The sequence below is a fragment of the Podarcis gaigeae genome, assembly GCF_964106915.1.
Source record: "Podarcis gaigeae genome assembly, chromosome: 3".
NCBI classification, from domain to species: Eukaryota; Metazoa; Chordata; class Lepidosauria; order Squamata; family Lacertidae; genus Podarcis; species Podarcis gaigeae.
In genome coordinates, this window is record NC_139680.1 from 34,288,381 (window position 1) to 34,312,052 (window position 23,672).

Genomic DNA, 23,672 nt, shown 5'->3' on the forward strand with positions numbered 1-23,672 from the left:
ATCCATAGGCCACATTTGCACCGTGTATTTAAAACACTACAGTGACACTCGTGGCTTGCCCCAAAGAATTCTGGGAGCTGTAGTTTGTTAAGAATGCTGAGAGTTGGTTGAAGACCTCCCACAGACCTAAAATTCCCAGATTTCCCCATGAAGAGGGACAACTGTAGAAATTGTAGCATTGGGAGGGGAATTGTGGGTCTCTCAGCACCCTTGATTCAACCACCTCATTCTCCTGCAGGAACACAACAGGCCTTTCTAGAAAATGCTCAAAAACTGGTAGCTAATTTCCAATTATTAAAATTAGAAGTTATTCCAGAACCCATTTGTTCAGGGCTGCAATATCAACTGCTACATCTGATCAGATGCTGCACAATATTTTACATCACCTAATAACACTCATAACGACACACTTTTCAATGTCTACATCTTCAAGCTAACACGGATATGTGAATTAACCCTTATAGTCTTGGAAAAGGGTAGATAAAAATATGTATGCAGATAGTGTGAGATTCCATTGGTTGGAATCAGTTATATTTAATATGTTGCAACCTATCCCAATACCAAGAAACAGGATTTTGTTTCATTTTTCAGTTTCTGCTGTCCATTCCTCCCAATTAGGAGTTCAGACAGTGAGTGCAGGCCCCATGGATGGCTCAGTTCAAAGAGACTCAGAGCCAAAGGAATGGTTGGTGCTGCCAACTTTGACAGCACTGCAAGCAAGGATCTGAAAACCATGCAATCCAGTGTTTAGATCCTTCATGTCCATATGCAGGCTGCTTGCAAAAGTGTAAATTCATATTCCTAGCCACAGTCCCATGCAGAGGCAGGCTTAAATACATTTGTTTCAATGAGCTGGTGAATTCATTAGAACTTATGGGCAATGCAGCTTTCTTGTATTACAATCTACAGCTTTTAAAATTATTGTGCATCATTTCAGAATGCATTTAAAAAGATGAGGGGGAGTGGGGGAGGGAGAGGAGGAGAGAGAGATTACTTCTCTAGAGTGTTTTAGGGATGGAGCTAGGATGAACATTGGGTTTGTCAAACAAATGAAAGAACACTGAGTTGTTTAATCATGTTCCATCTAATTATTGATTGCATTTAAATATGTTGCCGATCTTGATTGCTAAAGCAGTATATTAAGATGGAGACTGATTAATTCAAATACATTTTCATATCCTCAAACTTTCAGTTCAGGTGCCTTTTAGAGGGGCAGACGGTAGCTCCAAAATCAACAGCAGTCGCCTTTAGCAGTCGCAGGGAAGTCAGAAGCACTGGTAGAAAGTGGATATTAAAACATAGAAAACACTCATTGCACTCAGAAGGCCCCATGTTCTGTACAAATTCCCATTTATTCTTCGTCCATTGCACTCCCACCACTGGTTTGGGAAAGGAATGTACACATGTGTCAGAGGCTCAGGAGCAGAGGCACAGGGAAGAGAGGAAATGGAGAGTGAAGGGGAAGAATCTGAGGGCAGCGTAGGAGAAGATGACAGTGGCCCGAGAGATTCCATGAGCCTCTCCAGCGAATCAGAAGATTCACAGAAGGGGGCGCCGGTGGCCAGGGCAAGGGGGGTCCCAAGGACACTCCAGAAGCAAGGGGCCAGCGGGGACTCCCAGAGCAGCAGTTGGAGGTCAGGACCAGCTTCCCCACCAGAGCGTAGTGGGGGGGAAGAGTCCCAGGTATCGGGGCCAGCGTCTCCCCCAGCAGGGAGAGAAGATGAGTCAGGGCTGACCACGCCTCCATCGGAGAGTCAGGGAACGGAGGGGAGGTCAGGTCCAGCTAGCCTCCCGGAAGAGGGAAGCAGTGACAGAAGCAGTGTAACCGTCAGGAGGAAGGTCACTGGGTTGGCGCGAGCGCCAAGTTCAAATGTACAGGCGCGCGGGACAGCAGAGAACCCGGATTGGGAACCAGGTCCTAAAGCCCGCCGGAGGCAGGGGGAGGAGTCAGGGGACTCAGCGTCAGAAGAATCCAGAAAGGGGAATGCCCCAGCGGACAGGAGGACCCAGAGGAGGAGAGAGCAGAGGAAGAGGTGGAGCAGGGCTAGAGTCTTAAACTGGTGTCAGAGGGGAGGAGATTCAGACGGAGCTTCGGCGGTCTAGGGTTTAAGACGTAGAGCTGCGTGCCACGGCTTTGAAATAAAGACTGAACTTCAATAAAGACTTTTGTATATAACAACGACCTGGCGTTGGTCCTCTGTGAGCTGGAACCTTGGGGCAGCTCTGACAGTAAGCTCCGTCTCCTTAAGAAAATTAACCCTCGCAGCATGAGTGGGCGCAGCGGGGGGGCAAAACTCGGTGTTTTGCGAGCTCACGAAGATCGGCAAAGATGACTACAGACGAGAAAGTAAAACAGCTGCAAGACGCAGTCACGAGGCTTTCCATGGAGATAGGAGCCTCCAGGAAGAGAGAGGAAGAAGCACTAGCGCTCTGCCAGGATCTGCAGACCAGGTGGGAACGTTTGAGCAAGGAGGGACTGCCAGGATAACTCAAAAGCATTGGTGCCACTTTCCACTTTAGTGTAAAAGGGCTGAACTAGGAACATGGGAAATGTGTGTGTGTGCGCACGCATGCAGGTGTTTCCCTTACCCAGAAAATACAGGGCACGGAACAGTGAGGAGGTGACTGAGTTAATGATGAACTTTCCAGTTACTTATACTGATACTGTAGGAGGAGTATCAGGAAGACTGCAGAAAATTTAATGATTACTTAGTTAAATATGTTAAATTAACTGAAAACAGCTTGCAGATACTTAATTGGCTGAGGATTTTATTTAAGTTAAGTGATGAATTAATATGTTTAATTTCATAATGTGAAGATCTAAGGATGTTAATGTTTAAGTTAAATTTTTTTAAGAACTGTGATTTGGAAAACCATTAAAAGGACATGCAATGAAATTCAACCAAGGGGAAGTGAGGAAGTCACTTAACAATATTAATAAGTGTAATTTTTAATAAGGCTACTGTCAGAGCCGCTATGATTCATGTTTGTTTGTTCTATGTGTTTGTTTGTTTATAATATAATGTTGTGAAAACCAATAAAAAAAATTGGGGGGGGGGGGAATGTTGAACTTTCCACAGCAAAGTTCAGTCCCTCACATACTCCAGGCATCTTCTTTCTAAGTGAATTTACACCTCAGAATTTGGGTTTCCAACAAGCCAGGGGTTTGTGGTGGGGAACAACCTGGTCTAGCCCTCTGTGCATTTGAAGAATCTTGATATAAAGGAATCAGCAGGGGAAGCATTTGAAAGTGTGGTGCTAAAGCACCATTAACTGGTAACATCTGTATATGAAACTGTTGTTAAAAGCACAAGAAAGAAGCGGGTAGCATCGAACTGTGGACTGATCTGAAGCCAGTTTTCATTGCCAATAAAGTACAGTGGAACCTCGGTTTTTGAATGTCTCAGCTGCCAAACGTTTCGGAAGCCGAACGCCGAAAACCTGGAAGTGTTTTCGATTTTTTTTTGGAACTCGAACAGCTTCCAAGGCACGTTTCTCATTTTTCCCCATTGAAATTGCTGACAGGCCTTTGATCCTCGGTTTTCGAACATTTCGGAAGTCAAACGGTCTTCCGGAACAGATTATGTTCGAAAACCAAGGTACCACTGTATGTATTTTTGAGGTTTGAGGAATACCAATGGAATGCATGCTAACAAACTGAACGAAAGAACCCTCTCCTGTACAAAATAATAATGTGTTGTGTGCTTTTCAATACAGTAGGTGGCACCATTTGCACAGCTTAAATGTTCACATCCAAAATGTTTGGATTTTGCACTTTAAAGCAAAAGCAGGGAATCTTTTATGATTCACATAATGATCAGGTTCATGGTGGCCTCTCATAATTGCACCTTGACTCTTCCCCCCCCCCCCGAACAACTGACGCAGCTCCATGAGATAAAATGATGTGCTTCTGGGCTAAAATGAACGTCACAGGTGGATCATAGCTCCTTAGGAAAAAGTTTGAAACTATAAGCTAAAAGTGACCAGATGGGTTTCATCATAAACAGCCTCAGAAAAAGCCTGCTCTAACAAGGGCATAGACCACTGAGGGTGCTTCCATATATTTAAAGCACATGGCTTCCCTTGTATAATTCTGGGTAGTATGGTTTACTCCACACACAGAGCTACAATTCCCAGAACTTTTAATAAGTCACAGTTTTCAGGATTCTTGCGGGGGGGGGGGTGTGATGTGCCTTAAGGTAAAGGTAAAGGACCCCAGTTAAGTCCAGTTGTGGACAACTCTGGGGTTGTGGCGCACATCTTACTTTACTGGCCGAGGAAGCTGGCGTTTGTCCACAGACAGTTTTTCCGGGTCATGTGGAAAGCATGACTAAGCCACTTCTGGTAGAACCAGAGCAGTGCATGGAAACGCCGTTTACCTTCCCGCCACAGCAGTACCTATTTATCTACTTGCACTTAGACGTGCTTTCGAACTGCTAGGTTGGCAGGAGCAGGGACCGAGCAATGGGAGCTCACCCCGTCGCGGGGATTCGAACCGCCGACCTTCTGATCGGCAAGCCCTAGGCTCTGTGGTTTAGACCACAGCGCCACCCATGTCCCGTGATGTGCCTTAACTGTGCTTTAAATGTATACTGCTCTTGAGCCAACTGTAAGTTTCTCCCCCACCAATATTCTATTATAATAATTATAATAATTACAGTTCTTACAGAATAGATACCCATGCTGTTATTGGTGAAATTATTTGTCACAACAATACAATCTTTTTGCTAAATTATTAACTATGTAATATAATATGAAGGTTATGATTTCCCCCTAGAGAAAGTTAATATTAACAATGGTGTTGTCTACCTTAAAAAAAAGTGAACCATTTTCATAGTATTCCTTTATTCTCATTAAATCCCTCCCACTCATTCCTACATTGTCATACCAACACAGATAGGCACAGCAACACGCAAGTGAAGAAATAGCTTAAGAGGGAATATGCACCACTTCACACAATTCAATAGGGCATCTCTTTCTGTGTTTCTCTCTTGTCCCTAAATGCACATTACCAGTGCAAGTGGTCTAAAAAGCGAGATGAGCGCCGCACTCCAGGGGTCCTTTACTTCTACCTTTACCTTACTCCAAAGGAATTGCTTCCACAAGCTTCAGTCTGAAGAACTGACACTTTTGCAAGTGACACATCATGTCCATTTTGCACTTGCGAGGATCCTTTAGTGTGGCAGCACCTATTCTTGCCTGTTTAGATTAGGCAAATGGCTTCATTTCACTGCTTTTGATGCCTACTAAAAACTTTTTTTTTTTTTAGAAAAGTCTACTCAAACACATAATTTTATCCTTTGTTTTGAACACGGTTGATTTTTTTCTATATTTTGTTTATTTTTATTATGTGTACATGTTTTTAAAGCGTGATGATTTTATTGCCATTTTCTGATGAATTTTTAATGTTATTAAACAGCATCATCAATCTTCTAAAATATAGATAAATATTTTTTATGCTCCACAACCTTAAACATGTCTATTCAGAAGTAAGTTCCCCAAAGTTTAATGGGACATCTAGATAAGTGTGTATAGGAATGCTGTCTTAATTATTGTAGAGTAAAATTAAAAGAGTCATTATTTTACAGTTCTCTCTGAGTAGATGGAATGCCGCTTTACCTCTTTGCCTGTTATTGGGGATGAGAGAGTTTGAAATGGAAAGCTACCAGCAAAAGGTAAGATTCATGTGGAAAGAGCTATTAGTCAACTCTTTTGTCATAAGCTGCACAAGCAATATTGCTACAGCACTTTGCATAGTTCTCATACATTTCAGCCGGGGTTTGAGCTTAATTAACATGTGACCCCGAAATTCTGGATACCACCAAACTGATGCCAAAGTTTTGGGCTAGTTTTGTGCCATTTTGCACTTCGAACTCCACGTTTTGTGCTGCCCTGCCACCCCTCAAACCAAGTAACTGACAAGGCAAATCTGGGTCACAACTTAATGCCAAAAAATCCAACCTTGTCCAATTGGCTCCAAACCAGTGCCAAAGTGGTGTGTTGGTTTTGTGCCATTTTGTGCTGCAAACCCAGCTTTCTGTGCTGCCACCCAAACTGAGTAATTGACGCCTGGGCAAATGGCCTAGCCAAAATTGCTTCCCCTTATGCCTTGGATGTTGATTGCAGCATCTGGGCTTGACGAGGCATGTGACCCTCACCTCCTCCCCGAGGTAGTGAGCCCCACCTGGGCTGCGGGTTCTTGCCTGCCTTAGCCTCCTAGAGTGTGCCTTCCAAATCTAGTAACTGAGTGTTTTCCAACGTTATCCACTCTTTTAATCAACATAAACATGCTGGTTCATAATATAAATGGAAATCTGGCCATGTGAAGCCCCCTCTCTCATTAGCATTTATTAATATTTTATATTTTATTCTGGGTTTCTTCCCTTGCCAGGAAAACCTAGACATATCTTTCTACCATTCTTTAAAGCAGCCTGTATTATTAATTATTGGAGCTGTTTGAAATAAAAACATCATCTTAGGTAAAACATTCATATTTATGGCAAAAATCCTTCCCAACGTGGACAATGTCATTTCCCTCCATATTTCCAAGTCCTTTTTAACTTCTTTCCATGCTTGAACATAATTATATTGGAATATCTTGTGGTTCTTAGTTGTCAGCCATAATCCCAAATACTTTCCCCAGCTTCCATGTTTTGCCAAAGTTTCAGGTAGCAGAGGACCAGGAAGGAGATATCAGTGGGTGAGGGATCCAAAGCACAGCAGGAGTGTAACAAGGTGCCTGTTTTTGTTTTTTTTTCAAAAGCACATGTTAAATAGTTTTTATATGTATGCATGTCCGTCTCTACATAAGTGTTCTTCTGCCTTGTCACATCCTTGTTCTCTAAGACTTTCTGCAAGATGTCAAGGTTCTGTGTTAAGATGCCAACTGACTGCAGTGCTGGAGCATGGAAGAAGCATGGTCCTTGGTTGAGTTAAACATCAACTGGGAGGAAGAGTAAATTGCCCGGTCACTTCCATTCTCACATGGCTTTGGTTCAGATTGCATAGATGGTTCAGGAGCCTTGAAATCCCACAGAGCAGCCATTAAAATCAATAGGACGACTGAAATAAATAGTTTGAGGAAGGCAGCCAAAAGTTTCCATATGACTCATGTTGCTAATTATAGCTAAAGATCAATGAAAGGACAGCCAGTGGTCTGTTAACAATATCTGTTGTGATTAACCACCACAGAGATGTCTTGCCCCAGTAACCCCTTACACCAAAAGGCAAGGGGGACAGAGGCAAAGGCATTGTCAAAACAAGTCTGTTAGTCCTCAGATATTTTGATTGCCTAAGCACAGTTTTACAACTAAAGTATTTGTAAAAGAACTGGATGTGCTTGTGGCAGAAACTGAGGGTACTTAGCTGAAGGGAAATGTTTAGTCATGTCAAATTTACTTTAGTTAAATTAAGTTGTAAAATCTCAACTAACCTTACATTATTTATATCTGTAACTTCATAACTTCTCTAGGTGGTATAGTAAAGCCAATAAGCTACAGGACTAAGCTCAAGTTTCTGGTTGTATAAAACCCTATACAACTTGGAACCAGGGTACCTGAAAGATCATATCATCCTTTACATATCCAACAGATCGCTAAGCTCTGCAGGTGAGGGTGTCCTGAAGATGCCGTCTTACCAGAAGGTCCATCCCACACAATGCAGGAATTGGGCCTGTAGTACTGTGGCATCTACTACCCTTTGGGTTTTAAAATATATTTTTTGTACAAATCAGGCCTTTGTCTCGTTATATTCAAATTGTTCAAATGCCATTCATTAATATATTGAGTAACTTTTATTTGTGCTTCTCTTTTTTTACATGCTTTATGTGTGTATTTGTCACGGTCTGGTTTATGGGCAGTCGAAGTCCCAGCTGAGGACGTCGGGACCGGGGGCAAGATGGTAGGGTGGGAGCAGGAATGGGAGTCAGGAAGCCACGGGTCCGAGGATCAGAAAGCAAGGAGTCAAAAATCCAAAGGCAGGAAGCGTGTTGCTGTGGCAAAGAGCCAAAGGGAAATGCTTATAGCCCTTTCCGGCTCTTGCCACCAGGTGCTGTGAGTTACCAATCGACCTCACCTGTGCGGCCGCCCCTTGCCTCTTCAGAACAAACTTAGGAAGGCCCCAGTCCTGCGAAGCCCTACCGGTCACAGGGCCTGGCTCCTGCATGCACTCCTGACAGTATTTTCTATAAGCATATTTACTTACCATGGTCAAGTACTTTACATAATGATGCTCCTGCAGTACTCATATTTATTTTGTATTATTTACTAAAGTATGCAACGTTTTACTTCGTACTGATTATTAGGAAAAGCAGCTAGAGCAGGTTTGCCCTTGGACAAAGAAGCCAGTAACTTGTCTAAGATAAATTGATTGTCTAGACCACCTTGGATTCCCCACTGGCAGAAGTTTATGAAAGTTTCCCATATGAAAGTTTCCCATTAGCTGTAGAATTGCCTCTCAAGCTGTCCTTTCCCATGAACACATGAAGTTGCTAAGCTAAGTTCTTGGTCCATCTATTACAGTATTATCTGCTCTCTAGGGCTTGTGGGTGGTGGGTGAAACAACATCATTTCATACAAGCCGACAATTGAAAATAACCGGGGGGCAGTTATATTTGGCAATGGTGTCGTGGAGGCATAATATAATGGGGACATTGAGTCAGACCTGTCATCTGCTGAGGCAGATACTTTCTCATGCTGTTATCAGATGGAGACATGGGGGGACAGTGAAAGGGACACTTTTCACAAAACTGTGAAGAAGGGGAGGGAGCAAATGAATTTAAAATGTGTAATGGAAAACTGATAAAATAGAAAGTTACTTCTACTTGCTTCCTGAAGGAGAAAGCGGGGAGGGAAGTAAGAAATACTATTTTTACTTGGTGGTTTTCAAAAGCAAACATCTGGGTTAACAATTTCATGAACTGGTGGCTCTTCATTCAAGGAAGGGGCTTTGTATTGCAAATGTGAAACCTATCTTGGTTAGAATGCTTGTTTTAATTACAAATGCCTCCCTTGCTCATAAATAACAACTGGTTGTTAGCACTGCAAGAAGCTTAACTGGTAATTTTAAGCTTCATGTATGAAAACTCAGTTAACATTGACCCTGCTCACATATCTCACTAACCATAGTTAAAAATCAACTTGGGTTTACTTAACTCTTCCACTCAGGAAACAAACCTGAGGAAGGATTAGCATTACATGCAAACCTGCACAGGTGCTTTCCCCCCAAAACCAAATCATGAGAGATAAGTTAAGAGCATGGTTTTGTTTGGAAAACCATGGAGGTGTGAAACTGTGGAGGTGTGAAGTGGGGGGCTTTTGATATTAAAAACAAAACTATGCAACCGTTTTGATTTTCACAGCTGAGTACCCTAGTAAAGTACAGGAAAGGACCAGTCTAGATGTTTTAGGAGACACAGGGCTGCCACTTATTTGCACCCCTTGTAGAATCTAATTCAAACAATACATGCTTTGTGCTGTGCAATTTCCTGTCCCTGCCTCAACATCATTGGTTGGCAAGGAACATGGGTAAAGAAACACACAGTGTGATAAAGAACACTGTAATGTTCAGAAGTTCACTTCATGTTTTTCTAGTAGTTGTGGCACATCAGAATCTGGAGCAGGGATGCTTAAGGAATTTGGTATTTGCAAAATCCTGTATGAACAGTTCTGAGCTGCACCTCCTGGAAGTATAGGAATTTAGGCTATAATCCTAGACACGCTTACTTGGGAATAAGTTCCACTGAACTTTGTGGAACTTATTTCTGGGTAGACATACACAGATAATAATAATAATAATAATAATAATAATAATAATAATAATAATAATAATAATAATACCCGCCCTCCCAGGCCAGAGCCGGGCTCAGGGCAGCTAACACCAGTAAAATTACAATAAAAACATAATGGGGGGGCCAATTTAAGGCTGAAATGTTAGGCTGAAATCTCATACCTACTAACCTAAGAATAAGCTCCATTAAACGCAAAGGGACTCACTTCTGAGTAGAAGTGTATAGGATTAAGCTATTAGGTTTTGGCAGCTTTTCACATTTCCCATATGTGCCAATGCCATTCTTGATTTTTAAGAGATGTTCAAAATATGTTCAAAAATGCATATTGTAAGAGAAACCATGTTTGTATTGAAACCATACAGTATTGAAATGCAAAATTTCATGTGGATTCTTTTAAAATGCAGATTAACATAGAAATGGGATGGAATATACTTATGGGTGCACCCATACAAAGATGACATGAACCAGGAAAAGACTGATTTATCCACCCCTAACCTGGAGTAGTTCCAATCTGGGTTTCAGTCAGGTTCTCTCACTACAAGCTAAACTTGTTTAAGCCATAATAGGTTCTACCTGGCCTTTACATTCCAAGGCTTTGCCCTGAATGCTTGCTGCAGAGCTGTTCCTGAGAACCTAAAGTCAGTCAGAGAGTCTAAAGAGAGATGGAGCAACAGCATGCTCTGTGCTTCTTATAATGTCTAGTTCACCCACAAGTGGCCCAGCAGACTTGTGTAAGGGAGCATGTTAGATAGCAACCCCCACTGGCATTGCCACTGTCACTTCCTACTTTTGGCCTTTTATTGTCTTGTTTAACTCTGCTCAAAAGAACCTGCACATGTAAGTATGGAGGGACTGTGTTGTTTCATAAGAACCTTGTTGCTTCGTGCACAAGTGTGAGCTACACAAATCAGGCATGTCAACCAGGTAATATGCTGCAAGTTGTTTTCACACTGCCTTTTATATATATCAACAAGGTCAAATTTCACCATCTTAAACACACAGTTTCTGGGGGCTGGTGAACCTCCTCCCAAAACATTTAGGGAGTTGGACATGCTACTGTTCTTAGCCCATTGACAACCATACCGGCTATCAATATCACTTCCCAGAATTGAAAATACCATGCCCTGAGAAGTCATGTCCTGAGACCCATGTGACTTCTCCAGCCCTCTCTAGATTATTCTGCTTTTGGCGTAAACACAAATCAATAGGAGTCTTGAATTTTCTCTGTGCAGCAAAAACTGTGGGAGATGGAGCCAATCAATGGGATAAGGTTCTCTTGCAGCAGCTATTGTCCTTTAGAAGCAAATGAAGATATGGAATGTTTGAGGGCTGGTGCCAAACTCTACCCCTTATTCCCTCTTGGCGTTTGCAAGCATACAAAATACACATCCCCACCCCCATGCTTTGAAAAAGATAATGAACTGAATCACAAGCAGATAATACAATTCTGATTGAATAAATAAAAGGTGCATCACATTCACAGAGACTCTTCATCTTTATTGCTTGATTTAGAGATATGCAAAATGTGTGTTCAGTGCAATGAAAATTTAGGCTAAAATGTCAAGGCTTGTGCTTTAATGTTTTTGTCAATTATATGGTAAACTTCTAAAGCTGAACTGTGGCATAAATTTTAAAGCTGAACTGAGCCCTCGCCATTTGAGGCTGATAACAAGACAACAATAACCAGATAACCAACAGCAGAGTGTTTCAACAGCTTCCAGGTGCAGAGAAAGAAAGGAGGCCAGTACATCATGTTCCCAGAATTAACACAGAAGAGCGTAGATGGAGGCCCACTTTGAACATACTGCTGAGTTTAAGTGCTCACTTCAGGCACATGGTGGAACTCAGTGTCACACCATTACACATGTTCCATCTGCGCAAGCACATAAAATAGTACAATCCTCCTCTCTTTCGACCATGCACTTTTCTGGGGGTTCTTTGGGGGATATGGGGGGAAGAGAGGGCTTCTGCTGACAGGGTTCATTAGGTGAATTATGCCCATAATGTTAAAAAAGAGCCCAGTTTAGACACAACCCTAACGCCCTAGAGCAAGGGTGAAGAATCTCCACCCCCCAAACCTAAGTATATGCTTCCAGTTTTTCCCCCTAACCACAGATAGAATAAACCACTGTTTCCCTAGATGTTAACAAGTAACGTTGGTTTGTCAAATCTGAAAGGGAAAACTTCCAATCACCTCCCTTCACATGCAAAGGCTTGCCGTGGCTTCTCCTTGCAATATTCAACAATGGTCAGGGCCAACCTAAGGCCTCTGGCTTCCTAAGGCAACGGAACTATATGGTGTTCCTCTCCCATTCCATGTACAGAAGCTTACTAGGCTGACAAATGAATCTTACTTCCACACTGGCAAAGGGCATTCTCTGGAGACAGCAAGTTAGGTAAGGCATGCAGGAAAGGCAGGCCACATAGCATGGCCAGTTCTGTCATCCTGACATCTCACCACTGCTTCCTACCCCTAGTATTGCCACATGAGGTAGGAGTCTCACTCTTTCTAATGGAAGAGCATTATGATTTGTCATTATGTCTGAAGCAGGCTAGAGTCTCCCAGCAGTAGTTTAAAGAGAGAAAGAAAACCACACAACCCTCTACCCCCCACACCTTTCTCAAGCCTGTTCTAATTCAAAATAATACGATTCATGACCACTATCCACAAGAAGCTAATTATTCAAAAGCTGAAGCCTAATTTCACATAACTCCTACTGCCTTGGGATATCATTAGCAATAACTACACCAGAGAGCACTGCATACACTGTAGGATATGTGATGCAAATTCAACACAAGGCCTGGGGGGGGTGATCTTATCGTGCCTGCTGTCTAGCCCCTTTCTCCCTCATAGCACAGTGACTTTTAGAGCCTGTGAGCTGGGAAATCTCATCTCAGGCATGAGCACAGTGGGTGGCCCTTGGGAATCCACACTATCTTTGACTTAAATGTCATATCCACGGCATGCAGTTAAAGCGCACTTATTCCACTTTAAAAGTGGAACTGTAGTTTGTTAAGGGTGCTGATCTAGGGGAGCTACCCTTCCATTCAAAAAACTGTGGTTCCCAGGATTCACTGCAGCTGTTAAAGTGGTATAAACTGGGATATGGCATGGATATGACCTCGGCCTCCACTCCTATCTGTGACATGGATGTGATCCCCTCTAGAACTATCTTATACGGCTGTTGAAGCCAGTGTGGTACAGTGGTTAGAGTGTCAGACTAGGAACAGGGAGATCAGAGTTCAGATCCCCACTCCGCCATGGGTACCCTTGGGCCAGTCACTGTCTCTCAACCTAACCTACCTCACAGGGTTGTTGTGGGGATTCAATGAGAGGGAGAGCTGGTGTGGTGTAGTGGTTAAGAGCGGTAGTCTCGTAATCTGGTGAACCGGGTTCGCGTCTCCGCTCCTCCACATGCAGCTGCTGGGTGACCTTGGGCTAGTCACACTTCTCTGAAGTCTCAGCCCCACTCACCGCACAGGGGGTTTGTTGTGGGGGAGGAAGGGAAAGGAGAATGTTAGCCATTTTTAGACTCCTTCTGGTAGTGATAAAGTGGGATATCAAATCCAAAGTCTTCCTCTTCTACATGCTACTTTGAGCTCTTTGGAGAACATGGTGGGATATATATTAAATAAATAAATGCAAAATAACTAATAAATTAATAACTAGTTATTGTGTAATCAGAAACGAGTTCTTACATCCATCTCTAGCTATGGAGATTTCTTTTCAGTTCTGCAGCTGTTGTTAACATTAGAAACTCTTCTTTTTTAAAAAAGTGCCTTACATCTTTCTTCTTTAGGGCTTTGTTCCTATGTCCACCACCTCTCCTGCCATCCCCATAAAGCATAATATCATGCTGGCCTTTACTGGTTATCTTTCCATTGTCTTTTATAAGCAAGGTGACGGGGAAACAAACATCAAAAGCATAATTCCAGAACACAGCCATTGAAACTGGGATTAAGGAGCGGCAGGGTGTGGCAACAGAGAAATTGTCATGCATGTCAGGAATGTGCAAAAATAAATGCTCTTGGTTTCTCTTGTTCAAAGGAGCCCAGAGGGCATGTTTAGCAAAGGCTGTATGCACACTATACATTTGCGTGCTGAGGTCCCCAAGACACCCCAAACCCAATAACTCAAACTTCACACATTATTTTTGTTTAAGGTTTTTGGCATAATTTTGGCCACAACTTTATTATCAATACAAATTGTGAGTGGTTGCTTAGGCATTGGTTAGACTATCTGTCCTCCCCGCCTTGGGGACAGCCCTGACTCCGTAGTCAGTGCGGAAGAGCAAGATCAGGGTCAACTGGAGCTGCGAAACAGACCCTCAGCTAATCCCCGCATGCTCCTTGGAACTTACACGGCCCGCACCCTGCACCAAGGGTTTGGACGAAGGGGATGGTAAGTTCCAGAATTCCTTTAACGGAATACCCGTGCAGCATTGGAGGGGCAGGCCCAGCCTATCCATACCCCTCCACCAACCAATTTTAACCAATGCCTAACCGCCAACCTTACAAGTTGTGACGATTTGCTACGCAGTAGGCAAAACCCAATTGGCACACACTAATCAGCCAAGAGGTAAATTCCTACTGGGCCCCCGCACCAAGGCGAACGACCCCATGACAGGCATAGCAAGGTCAAGCGAAGCCCAACAAGGGAGGGCGGGCGGGAGATCCGATGTCCACAGCAAAAGAGAAAGAGAAAGCTGTGGACCTTGCTTAAATAGCCACTGACCCCACCCCTAAGTTTGCAACATCAACTTTCCCCAGATAACCAGATCCTCCCATCTAAACAAGCCCTGGCTTTAACTTGCCTAGCAATCATGGGGTGCCTTGTATAGCCCCATCCGCAACCCGTGCTCTCCTTTTAGTGAGAACACGCTTTGCGTGCTGAGGTCCCCAAGACACCCCAAACCCAATAACTCAAACTTCACACATTATTTTTGTTTAAGGTTTTTGGCATAATTTTGGCCACAACTTTATTATCAATACAAATTGTGAGTGGTTGCTTAGGCATTGGTTAGACTATCTGTCCTCCCCGCCTTGGGGACAGCCCTGACTCCGTAGTCAGTGCGGAAGAGCAAGATCAGGGTCAACTGGAGCTGCGAAACAGACCCTCAGCTAATCCCCGCATGCTCCTTGGAACTTACACGGCCCGCACCCTGCACCAAGGGTTTGGACGAAGGGGATGGTAAGTTCCAGAATTCCTTTAACGGAATACCCGTGCAGCATTGGAGGGGCAGGCCCAGCCTATCCATACCCCTCCACCAACCAATTTTAACCAATGCCTAACCGCCACCCGAGCCCTTTACGCTCGCCGCCAACCACTCACAGACTAAACCACACCCTCAACTTGGACACCACTGCATCCAACCAGACATCATTCCCCAACGGGGAAAGATGCACCCCATCATCCCTGAATAATTCAGAGGCCTTGAACGAAATCAGAGGGTGAGGAATCACAAATCCGCCCAAACCAACCACCAATTTGCTTGCCGCGGAATTAATCCGCTTCCTAACTCTTTCGGTGGCCGCCGGGCAAGGGCTACCCCTCCAAATGCGGCGTTTCAGCAGCTGCGACCAAATTAGTGTGGTTGAAGGCACCAAGGCCGCCAAATCCCTCAAGTCCAGTAATATGGCAGCACGCAGCCCAAAGCAGGAAGAGGAAACCATATCATTCTCCCCCAGCTGCACCACTATCGCTGTAGGGGGGCCAGCGTGGAGGACCCGTCTGTGCATGAGAGGCAATAATTCTCTCCACTGCATCCCTCGTCTGGAAATCCAGGACACCTGCACGTGCTGCGGAAGGCCCAAGCCAGCTCCCAGACCAGATTGACGAGCTCTGACAGCGGCCCAGTGCACAATGCTGTGTCCCACTATCCAAATACGGATAGCGGCCAGACCTAGGGTTAAAACACAAAAATGTCAGTACACACACCACCATTATTTCCTCACATATACTTTGAATGCATCCGATCTCCAACGACCCAGGTCCTTTATCCTCCTTGCAGACAAACCCCAATGGGCAGCTGTCGTTGCGGCACCAATACGGAAGGAGTGAGGAGCAAATTCCGATGCTTTGCGGCCGCAGGCCACTACCACCTTGCGCATCACCTTAGTGAACTGATGCCGGACTAAAGGGTGCCCATTTTCATGAATAAACAAAGGCCCCTCGCCTGCCGGCCGCAAGGACAAGTATCTCTTAAGATCCTTTACGGGGCAAGGACCCTTCTCTCCCGTTGCCGAGAGCCGAATGACGGCTCCCCTACCCACCTGGTCGGTCTTCGAATTCCTGATATGCACCCTCAGGTCCGACTGTGACATGCTCACGTCCTGCAACAGCAAACCCCTGGAACCTCCATCCCGTTTTTGCTCCAGGACCACCTCGCCTACCCTCAGTGCCCCAAAGAATGCCAAGGAAAAGGCTGCTGAAAATAGACGGGCCTCAAACTTGGACCAACAGATGCTCCGCAGTTTACTGCGCATCTGTATCAGCAACTCAAAAGTGATGGGACTTCTGGGAACAGTCCTCGATGGGGTGAGCCGTCCCCATCCCTCCAATGCCCGGCGCACCACAAACTTCCTACATGGGTCCTTGTCAAAAGTGGCCCTGCTAAAGAAAGAAATTGCTGCCGAGTGAAGTCGCAGGGTCCTAGCCGCCCGGCGCATCTGGAACAAATGTGCCAGATACTTAAGCACCTGGGCAGTAGAATGAGGGGTGATGACCGCCCCCGCCGATTGGCCATTAAAGGACAGAAAATCAGCCCAGGCCTTCTTATAGGACCTTAGCGTGGAAGGGGCGACTGATGCTGCTACTCCCTGTGAAACTAAGTGTTGCCAAGGTTCCAGAGATGATCCGGGAAAATCTCCGGACGGTCTCGAGCCTCTGGCGCCAATGACCTGAATCGTTCCATCTGAAAACGGGACAGAGCATCAGCAATCTCGTTAGAAATACCCGGAACGAAGCGAGCAGAAAATACAATATTAAAACGCAGACAGTGCAAAACAAACACCCGAAGCAAGGCCGAAACCCTAGACGACCGGGATGACTGCTTAGCTAAAACAGTCACTACTGCCTGGTTATCGGACCAAAAACAAACCCGATGGTCCTTAAAATGCTCGACCCACAAGTGTACCGCAACAACTATGGGGAAAAACTCAAGAAATGTCAGGTCTCGAGTTATCGCTTCCCCACACCAAGCCTGGGGCCAAGGTTCAGCACACCACCTGCCGTCCCAAAACAAACCAAACCCCAGTGACCCTGCCGCGTCCGAATGCACTTGAAAATCATTGTGGAGGTTCAAAGTGTCCTGCCACAGTGATACGCCATTAAATTCTTCCAGGAATTCCAGCCACACACGGAGGTCGGCTTGCACTTGGGCGGACAAACGAACCCTATGATGCGGTGCCTGCAGCCCCGAGGTAAGTTTGGCCAGGCGAGAGCAGAACGGGCGCCCCGGCGCCACCACCCTGCAAGCAAAGTTTAAATGACCTAGCAACGACTGAAGCTGTCGCAAGGTAACCTTCCTCAATGGGAGCAGTTCTTCAATGACCTTCCTTAAAGCAACTAACTTATCTGGCGGCAAACTAGAGGTTTGGGCCACGGTATCCAACAAGATACCCAAATAGGTAAGTTGCGTAGTGGGACCCTCAGTTTTCTCTGCCGCTAATGGAACCCCCAGGTCTTCAGCCAGGGACGCAAAGGCACGCAGCAGAACCACGCAATTCCCCGTGTCCCTCGCGGAGGCCAGTAAAAAGTCATCCAAATAATGCGTAACCCCGCCCAAACCGGTTCTGTCGCGCAAGGCCCATTCCAGGAATGAGCTGAAACACTCAAAAGCCACACAAGCTACCGAGCAGCCCATGGGCATAGCCTTATCAAAATAGAATCCCCCGTCAAACTGAAAACCCAGCAGCCAGAAATCCTCAGGATGAATTGGCAACAAACGAAAAGCCGACTCAATGTCGCACTTGGCCAATAGGGCACCAGGCCCAAACTTCCTTATCATCTTGATCGCATGATCAAGAGAGGCATACTTCACCGAACAGAGCTCCGGGGGAATTACGTCGTTAACCGACGTACCATTAGGATGAGAGAGGTTATGAATTAGGCGAAACTCCCCCGGGGCCTTCTTGGGAACTATTCCCAAGGGTGAAATGTGCAAATTAGGAAAAGGGGGGGGTGGCGAAAGGACCAGCCATACGACGTAAAGCCAGCTCCTTTTCAATTTTCTTACGCGCCACACCAGGCATGTCCTTAACGGATTTCTGGTTCCTAGGATTCTGGGCTACAGGGGCCACGACCACTGGGATCCTAAATCCCAGCGAAAAACCATTACTCAAATACGACGCTGACTCTCTGTCTGGGTAAGATTCCAGTAACGCCAGTAACGGCTGTAGCCGAACCGGAGTATAGGCCAAAGAAAAGATATCACTTTCCTGCTCCGGGAACAGGAGGCTGGGCAGGGACCTTGGGGGGCTGCTGGGAGCCCCCTCCCCTGCGAAAGGGCCGCCTGGCCGCGGAGCAAGCAGAAGCCGAGTGGCTCCCAGAGCATTTGTCACAAAGGTGTGCGAATTTACAGGCTTGACGTTGGCAAATGCCCTTATTAAAGTCCCAGCAGAACCACTTGCGCCCAACTTTTTGGGTGGCAGGCTTGAATTTTTGCAACTCAGAAGCCTTCTTCTCAATACGTGGTGCCACATAAGTGGTCCACACATCCAAGTCCTTCCTGTCCCAGCGGGCCGTCGGTATCTTGGCCGCCCTACGCCTAAAGTTCTGGTCATATGATAATGCAGCAGTCTCGCCAGCCATCGTTGATGGAGGAAGTACCTGAAGTGGAGGACGATGTGTCCCTCCGTCTCTTCTTAGAGTGCCTCCTGGAGCCCCTTTTTCGGCGACGATGCCCACCGGAAGAGGACCTTGGAGGAAGAGGAAGACTGTCTTCAATCGAAGAATCTGACGCTTCACCCTGTTGCACTGCACCTGGGGCTGACTGAACAGAGACAACTTGTGAATGAACTGGATTAGAATGCCCCAGCGCTGGGGGCCGTACAGGTGAGCCCCGTACAGCACGGCCCCGGGTCGATGCGCTTCTTCTGGCGCCGACCCTGGCACGACCACGGCCCCTAGGCACTGCATCCTGCGATACAGGCAGCACCGAAGGTTGGACCTGCGGAGCATCAGGTAAGCCAACTCCGGCTAACAGTGGCTCCCCTTCTTCACTAGATGATGATGCAGGAGAGGAAACATCCACCGGGGGAGGCGGGAATGCTGATGACGTTGACGGGGTCGAGCAACGGTGTAGCAGGCCATCCATCTCCGCCTCTACCCTTGCCAGTGTCACCGGGTCGCCAGACAAACTTGAAACCATAGCCTGGATGCGTTTCAAGGACTGACCAGGCTGCAGAGATCGCAAGGCCTGGGATGGGCCTTTTATAGGCCGCTTCGAGGAGCGGGCTGGAACAGGCCTTCCTGCTGCCTTCTTAGGAGCCATTCCTACTACTGGTGAGAAAAGAAAAGAAAATAAAATTAAGTAGAGGAGGAGAAAAAAAAAAAAAAAAACTAAGTTCTTTAAGACGCTAGAATCTGCAAGAAAATGAAGCAGAATGAATTAAATAGTTAATTAAAACTAAGAGCTAGACTATAAAATGATGCACCAGTAGACAGGAGGCAACCACTTGCTTACAGATTATGCAACAGATCGGTAACCCAGGAGCAGCTGGGAAGAGCACCAGCCACCAAATCAGAAGCTGTCCAATACGGAAACAAACCACAACCTTGTGCTCTTTACCAGCACACACACCTACACTAGCCGTCCAGGCTGCGTGCAATTGAAGAAATTAATTGCCTGCAAACATATCAACTGCCACAAGAGGTCGCAGTAGTACCAATTATACTCAGCCTAGGATAAAGCAACCACCAGGCCCTGCAATTACTAGGCCTGAACGCTAGAGGCCGCCACGTGGCCGAGAGGAATCAAAATGGCGCTCCCGCCTAATGAGGCTGCAAAATGGAGGCCTCACAGCTCTCCGCTCAAATCAATGCACCTCTGGGGACAACCAGCGGCACCCAGCCCCCCAGCAACACCAGGCCGGCCTCCCAGGGCCTGCTACAGGGCAAGGTAAGCCACCCCTAGCCAGGCAGCCAGCCGCAGGGAAGCTACCAACAGAAGCCTGTGGGGAAGGGAGAAGCAAGGACAAACTGAGAAGAAATGTTCCCTTGACTGGGGATCGACCCTGCAAGAGGGCAGGGGAATTGAGGGAAGCCCTCCCCACACGGCCCCTGGGCCCAGGCCGAGCACCCCCCCCCCGACTAAATTAAAGGGAATCAAAACAAACAGGAAAATTAAATAAAGTGGGGAAGGATCTTTCAGCAACAAATTAAAGAAAGAGGAGAAAATGGAGGAAGAAAAACAAAGGGAAAGGGTATACGACCCAAACTTCTGCTGTAGTCACTCAGAGATCCGATGAGATCCGATGTCCACAAGATCCGATGTCCACAGCAAAAGAGAAAGAGAAAGCTGTGGACCTTGCTTAAATAGCCACTGACCCCACCCCTAAGTTTGCAACATCAACTTTCCCCAGATAACCAGATCCTCCCATCTAAACAAGCCCTGGCTTTAACTTGCCTAGCAATCATGGGGTGCCTTGTATAGCCCCATCCGCAACCCGTGCTCTCCTTTTAGTGAGAACACGCTTTAAAACACACTTTCCCCGCTCCTAAGTATCCCAGGAACTGTAGTTTGTTAAGGTTGATGGGAATTGTAGCTTAGTGAGGGTTAAATTGGGGAAAGTGTTTTAAATGTGGTTTAATGTGTGATGTGTACATATACCTTGAGCAGTCAGACTTTCGGTTACAAAGAACTTACAAAGTTCCTCCTTGTCTCCAGGTGTGCTGTGCAATACCAGACATTATCCTGGCTCCTACTTGTGCACTGCAGTCCTCCTGCTGATTTTATAACCTCAAATAGCTTCACCTACAGCACTAACCTCTTAATCTGTTTCTGCTTCTCCTCCTCCAGCTGTCAGCAGTATCATCACCAGGCATGAGGAGACCAAGATTATTATTCTGTCTGAAGCCTGTTTTACTTCTACCTGCATTGCAACACAAATCCTACAGTAGCCTCTGCTTATGAGGAGGAAGCATCTGCCTGGCAACTTCTCCTTCTATAGCTCTAGAGCCTCAGAATAGTCAGACAAAGGTGAGGTACATGTGAGTGTTCAGGTTATTTGTAGTACTTGCATCGCACTGTTTGTGCACGCACGTTTGCACTGAAGGAATGGGTTTCCAAAATCTAAAATCTGACTGCGCAGGGATGACACATCTGGGTCTTATCTTACCCCCTGACTACACTGACGCACAGACCTTGTCAGCCCCCCCGGGAATGGCGCCAGGAGTACTCTTAGAGTTGGTGACCTTCTTACCCTTACAAGATAAGGAATGTGATACCCAGATGTGTCATCCCTGGTCTGCTCCACTTTGGAACTGACAAGGCCATTCATTAGGCATCACGAACTGATAAAGGAGAGAGCTTTGTTTATACAGTTGTGTTCTTGTTATGCATTTGCTCAAGTGCTCAAGTTAATGGGTTTTAGCTAATGCACCCTTGGAGAAGGAAAAATGAGGATTTTGGGGCCCGTTTCAGACTGCCTGCGCAGTCAGATTTTAGATTTTGGAAACCCATTCCTTCAACACATGTGTGAATGCTGCAGGATTCAGATGTGCATAAAGATGTACACTTCCAAATTCTTTCAAGCCTGGCCTGCACAAACAGGCCTTAGGTCATTTTCAGACAGCCTGTTCTTTTTGAGCATTCATCCTGATTTTGTTTGTAAGCAATGCCCACTGTTTATAGATCATACATTCCAATCTGTTCGATCAGGTACATGATCAATGGTAAGAGGCCTAATCATGGTGCAAGAAAATACTTAATAAACAGGTCGCTCCTGGGAGATGCCTCTTTTCCCTAGAAATTAAGCCGGGGTATAAATAGCTTTCCTGCAAATGGGGATGAAGAATGCTCTGTGTTCCATATCACCTCTTGTGCCCAACTAAGGAAACGGGGGTCTGGGCTTCTATGTTTTCTTGGTTTTGCCTGCCAGTGCCATACTATATTTGTTGTTGCACATTTCCTGCCTCTTTGCTATCTGTACTTTGTGTAGGTCAAAACACTTTCCTCCTTTAGATTTTTCATATGAAAAGGCATGCAGTGTTATGCCAGTGCTAAGGAGCTATGTCCTTACTCATTCCTCTTTTACTAGTTGCTGCATCATGTGCTTCCCAGGATATCAAGGTTGGTGTGTTGTGTTTGGGTGTTGCTATGGCAACACAGGCCTGTGGGACCAAAGAGTCCTAGTAGTGTTCTTGCTGTTTGCTTTCCCTGTGGAGACAGTGTTTGTGTTATTCTGTTATAGGGTTTATTCTAATTCTGTATTTTCTTTTCCAGTGAAATAGGCTGCCCCCTACCCCCTACCCCACTCTGTGAATGACATAGCAGTATATTAGGCTGCATTCAGACATTGTATTTAAAGCATTAGCTTTAGGGATTCTTGTGGCAGTGCTTCTTGTTAAGTTGTGGGTGAACATATCAGACGACACAGCGATACTTCAAACAGCTCTTCTTTATTCAGAGGCCACAACAGAACTGAAGTGAAGAGCTCATTCAGCCTGCTTATATAGAGCTCCAGAACTATCCAATCACTGAACATCACTTTCGATCCTTCATTTGCATACAAACTATCCAATCACTGAACGTCACTTTTGATCCTTCATTTGCATAACTATCTACAGTATCCCCCTGCTGGCCCAGGGTGAGAACTTCAGTACATAACACTTCTGTCCAGATTTCTAATGTTCCTATCGCACTGTCCCTTCCACTCAACAGCTGTTATGGGGGGGGCAGATGCCTGTGAGAAGCCTGCAAGCAGGACATGGGTGCAGCAGTGCTCTCCTCACTAGTAATTCTCAGCAACTGGTATTCAGAGACACACTGTCTCCAACGGTGGAGATAGAATTGTGTAGATGTTTGGTGTGCTGCTCCAATGAACAGTTTTAGAGACTCCCAAGCTCTCAGCCAGTAGGATATTTTGTCTTTTTCCCTTTGAAACCCAGACCCCACCCCTCACAAGCTGTATTACAAATATACAAATTCCCTTCAGTTGTAAAAGAGGGTTGCCATTCAGCATAAGCCCTTTTCAAGTGTGATTAAGATGTAATTGTGTTTGATGTGCAGGACTGTGTGTGATGGCCTTGCCCACTTTGTCTGTGGCCTTGCTGTTTTCAGCAGCATTGTCTCCACCATCGGGAAGCTTCTTGTGAACAGGCTTTCAAGCCCTCCTGAGATCTTGCTGTGGAATGCATTGATGTGAGGGATGGAGGTAGCCCTGAGAGTCAAGGCTACAGGGGGCTCCTCTGCCACAAACCCCTTGGGCACAGAAAATTGGTCTTGTGGAGAGGTGCCAACTTGAGCAGAAGATTGAGGGGGCCGATGACACATGCCATGATGTGCGCATGACGACAGGAGGAGCCAGGGGTGGTGCTAAATGTGGTGACAGTGTGACTTCAATGGCTGGTGGCTCCTCTCCTCTGGCATTCAGCCACCTCCACCTCCTCTCGCCTCCACCGGCTGGGGACTGCTTCCACCCTCCTTCCCCTCTGCAGCATGAGGAGGAGGAGCTGCCAGTCACTGTGAAGTCATACTGCATTTGGCCTCTTCCTCCTCCTGCTGCTGTCACTGGCCCAGAGCTGCTTCCCCCTCCTTCCCCTCAGCTCCACTCTCAGCCTCCTCCACAACAGATTGTTCTCAACATTGTAGGAGAGCAAAGGGACCTGGACCCCTTATGTTGTTGTTGTTTGGTTGTTTAGTCATGTCTGACTCTTCTGGAC

At 45.9% G+C, this 23,672-nt stretch overlaps 1 protein-coding gene across 1 annotated transcript in view; it reads left to right on the plus strand.

Moving 5' to 3' along the window:
* LOC310841174 (uncharacterized protein) overlaps nt 1–20,488 on the plus strand; it is a gene marked incomplete at its 3' end in the record, with an annotated part of 240,448 nt that extends 219,960 nt beyond the window's left edge. The window contains exons 2-3 of the mRNA XM_083731761.1: nt 19,504–19,539; nt 20,473–20,488. Coding sequence (XP_083587887.1) covers nt 19,504–19,539; nt 20,473–20,488 — 52 coding nt within the window. The remainder of the gene's footprint in view (nt 1–19,503; nt 19,540–20,472) is intronic.
* Between the last annotated feature and the right edge of the window lie 3,184 nt (nt 20,489–23,672).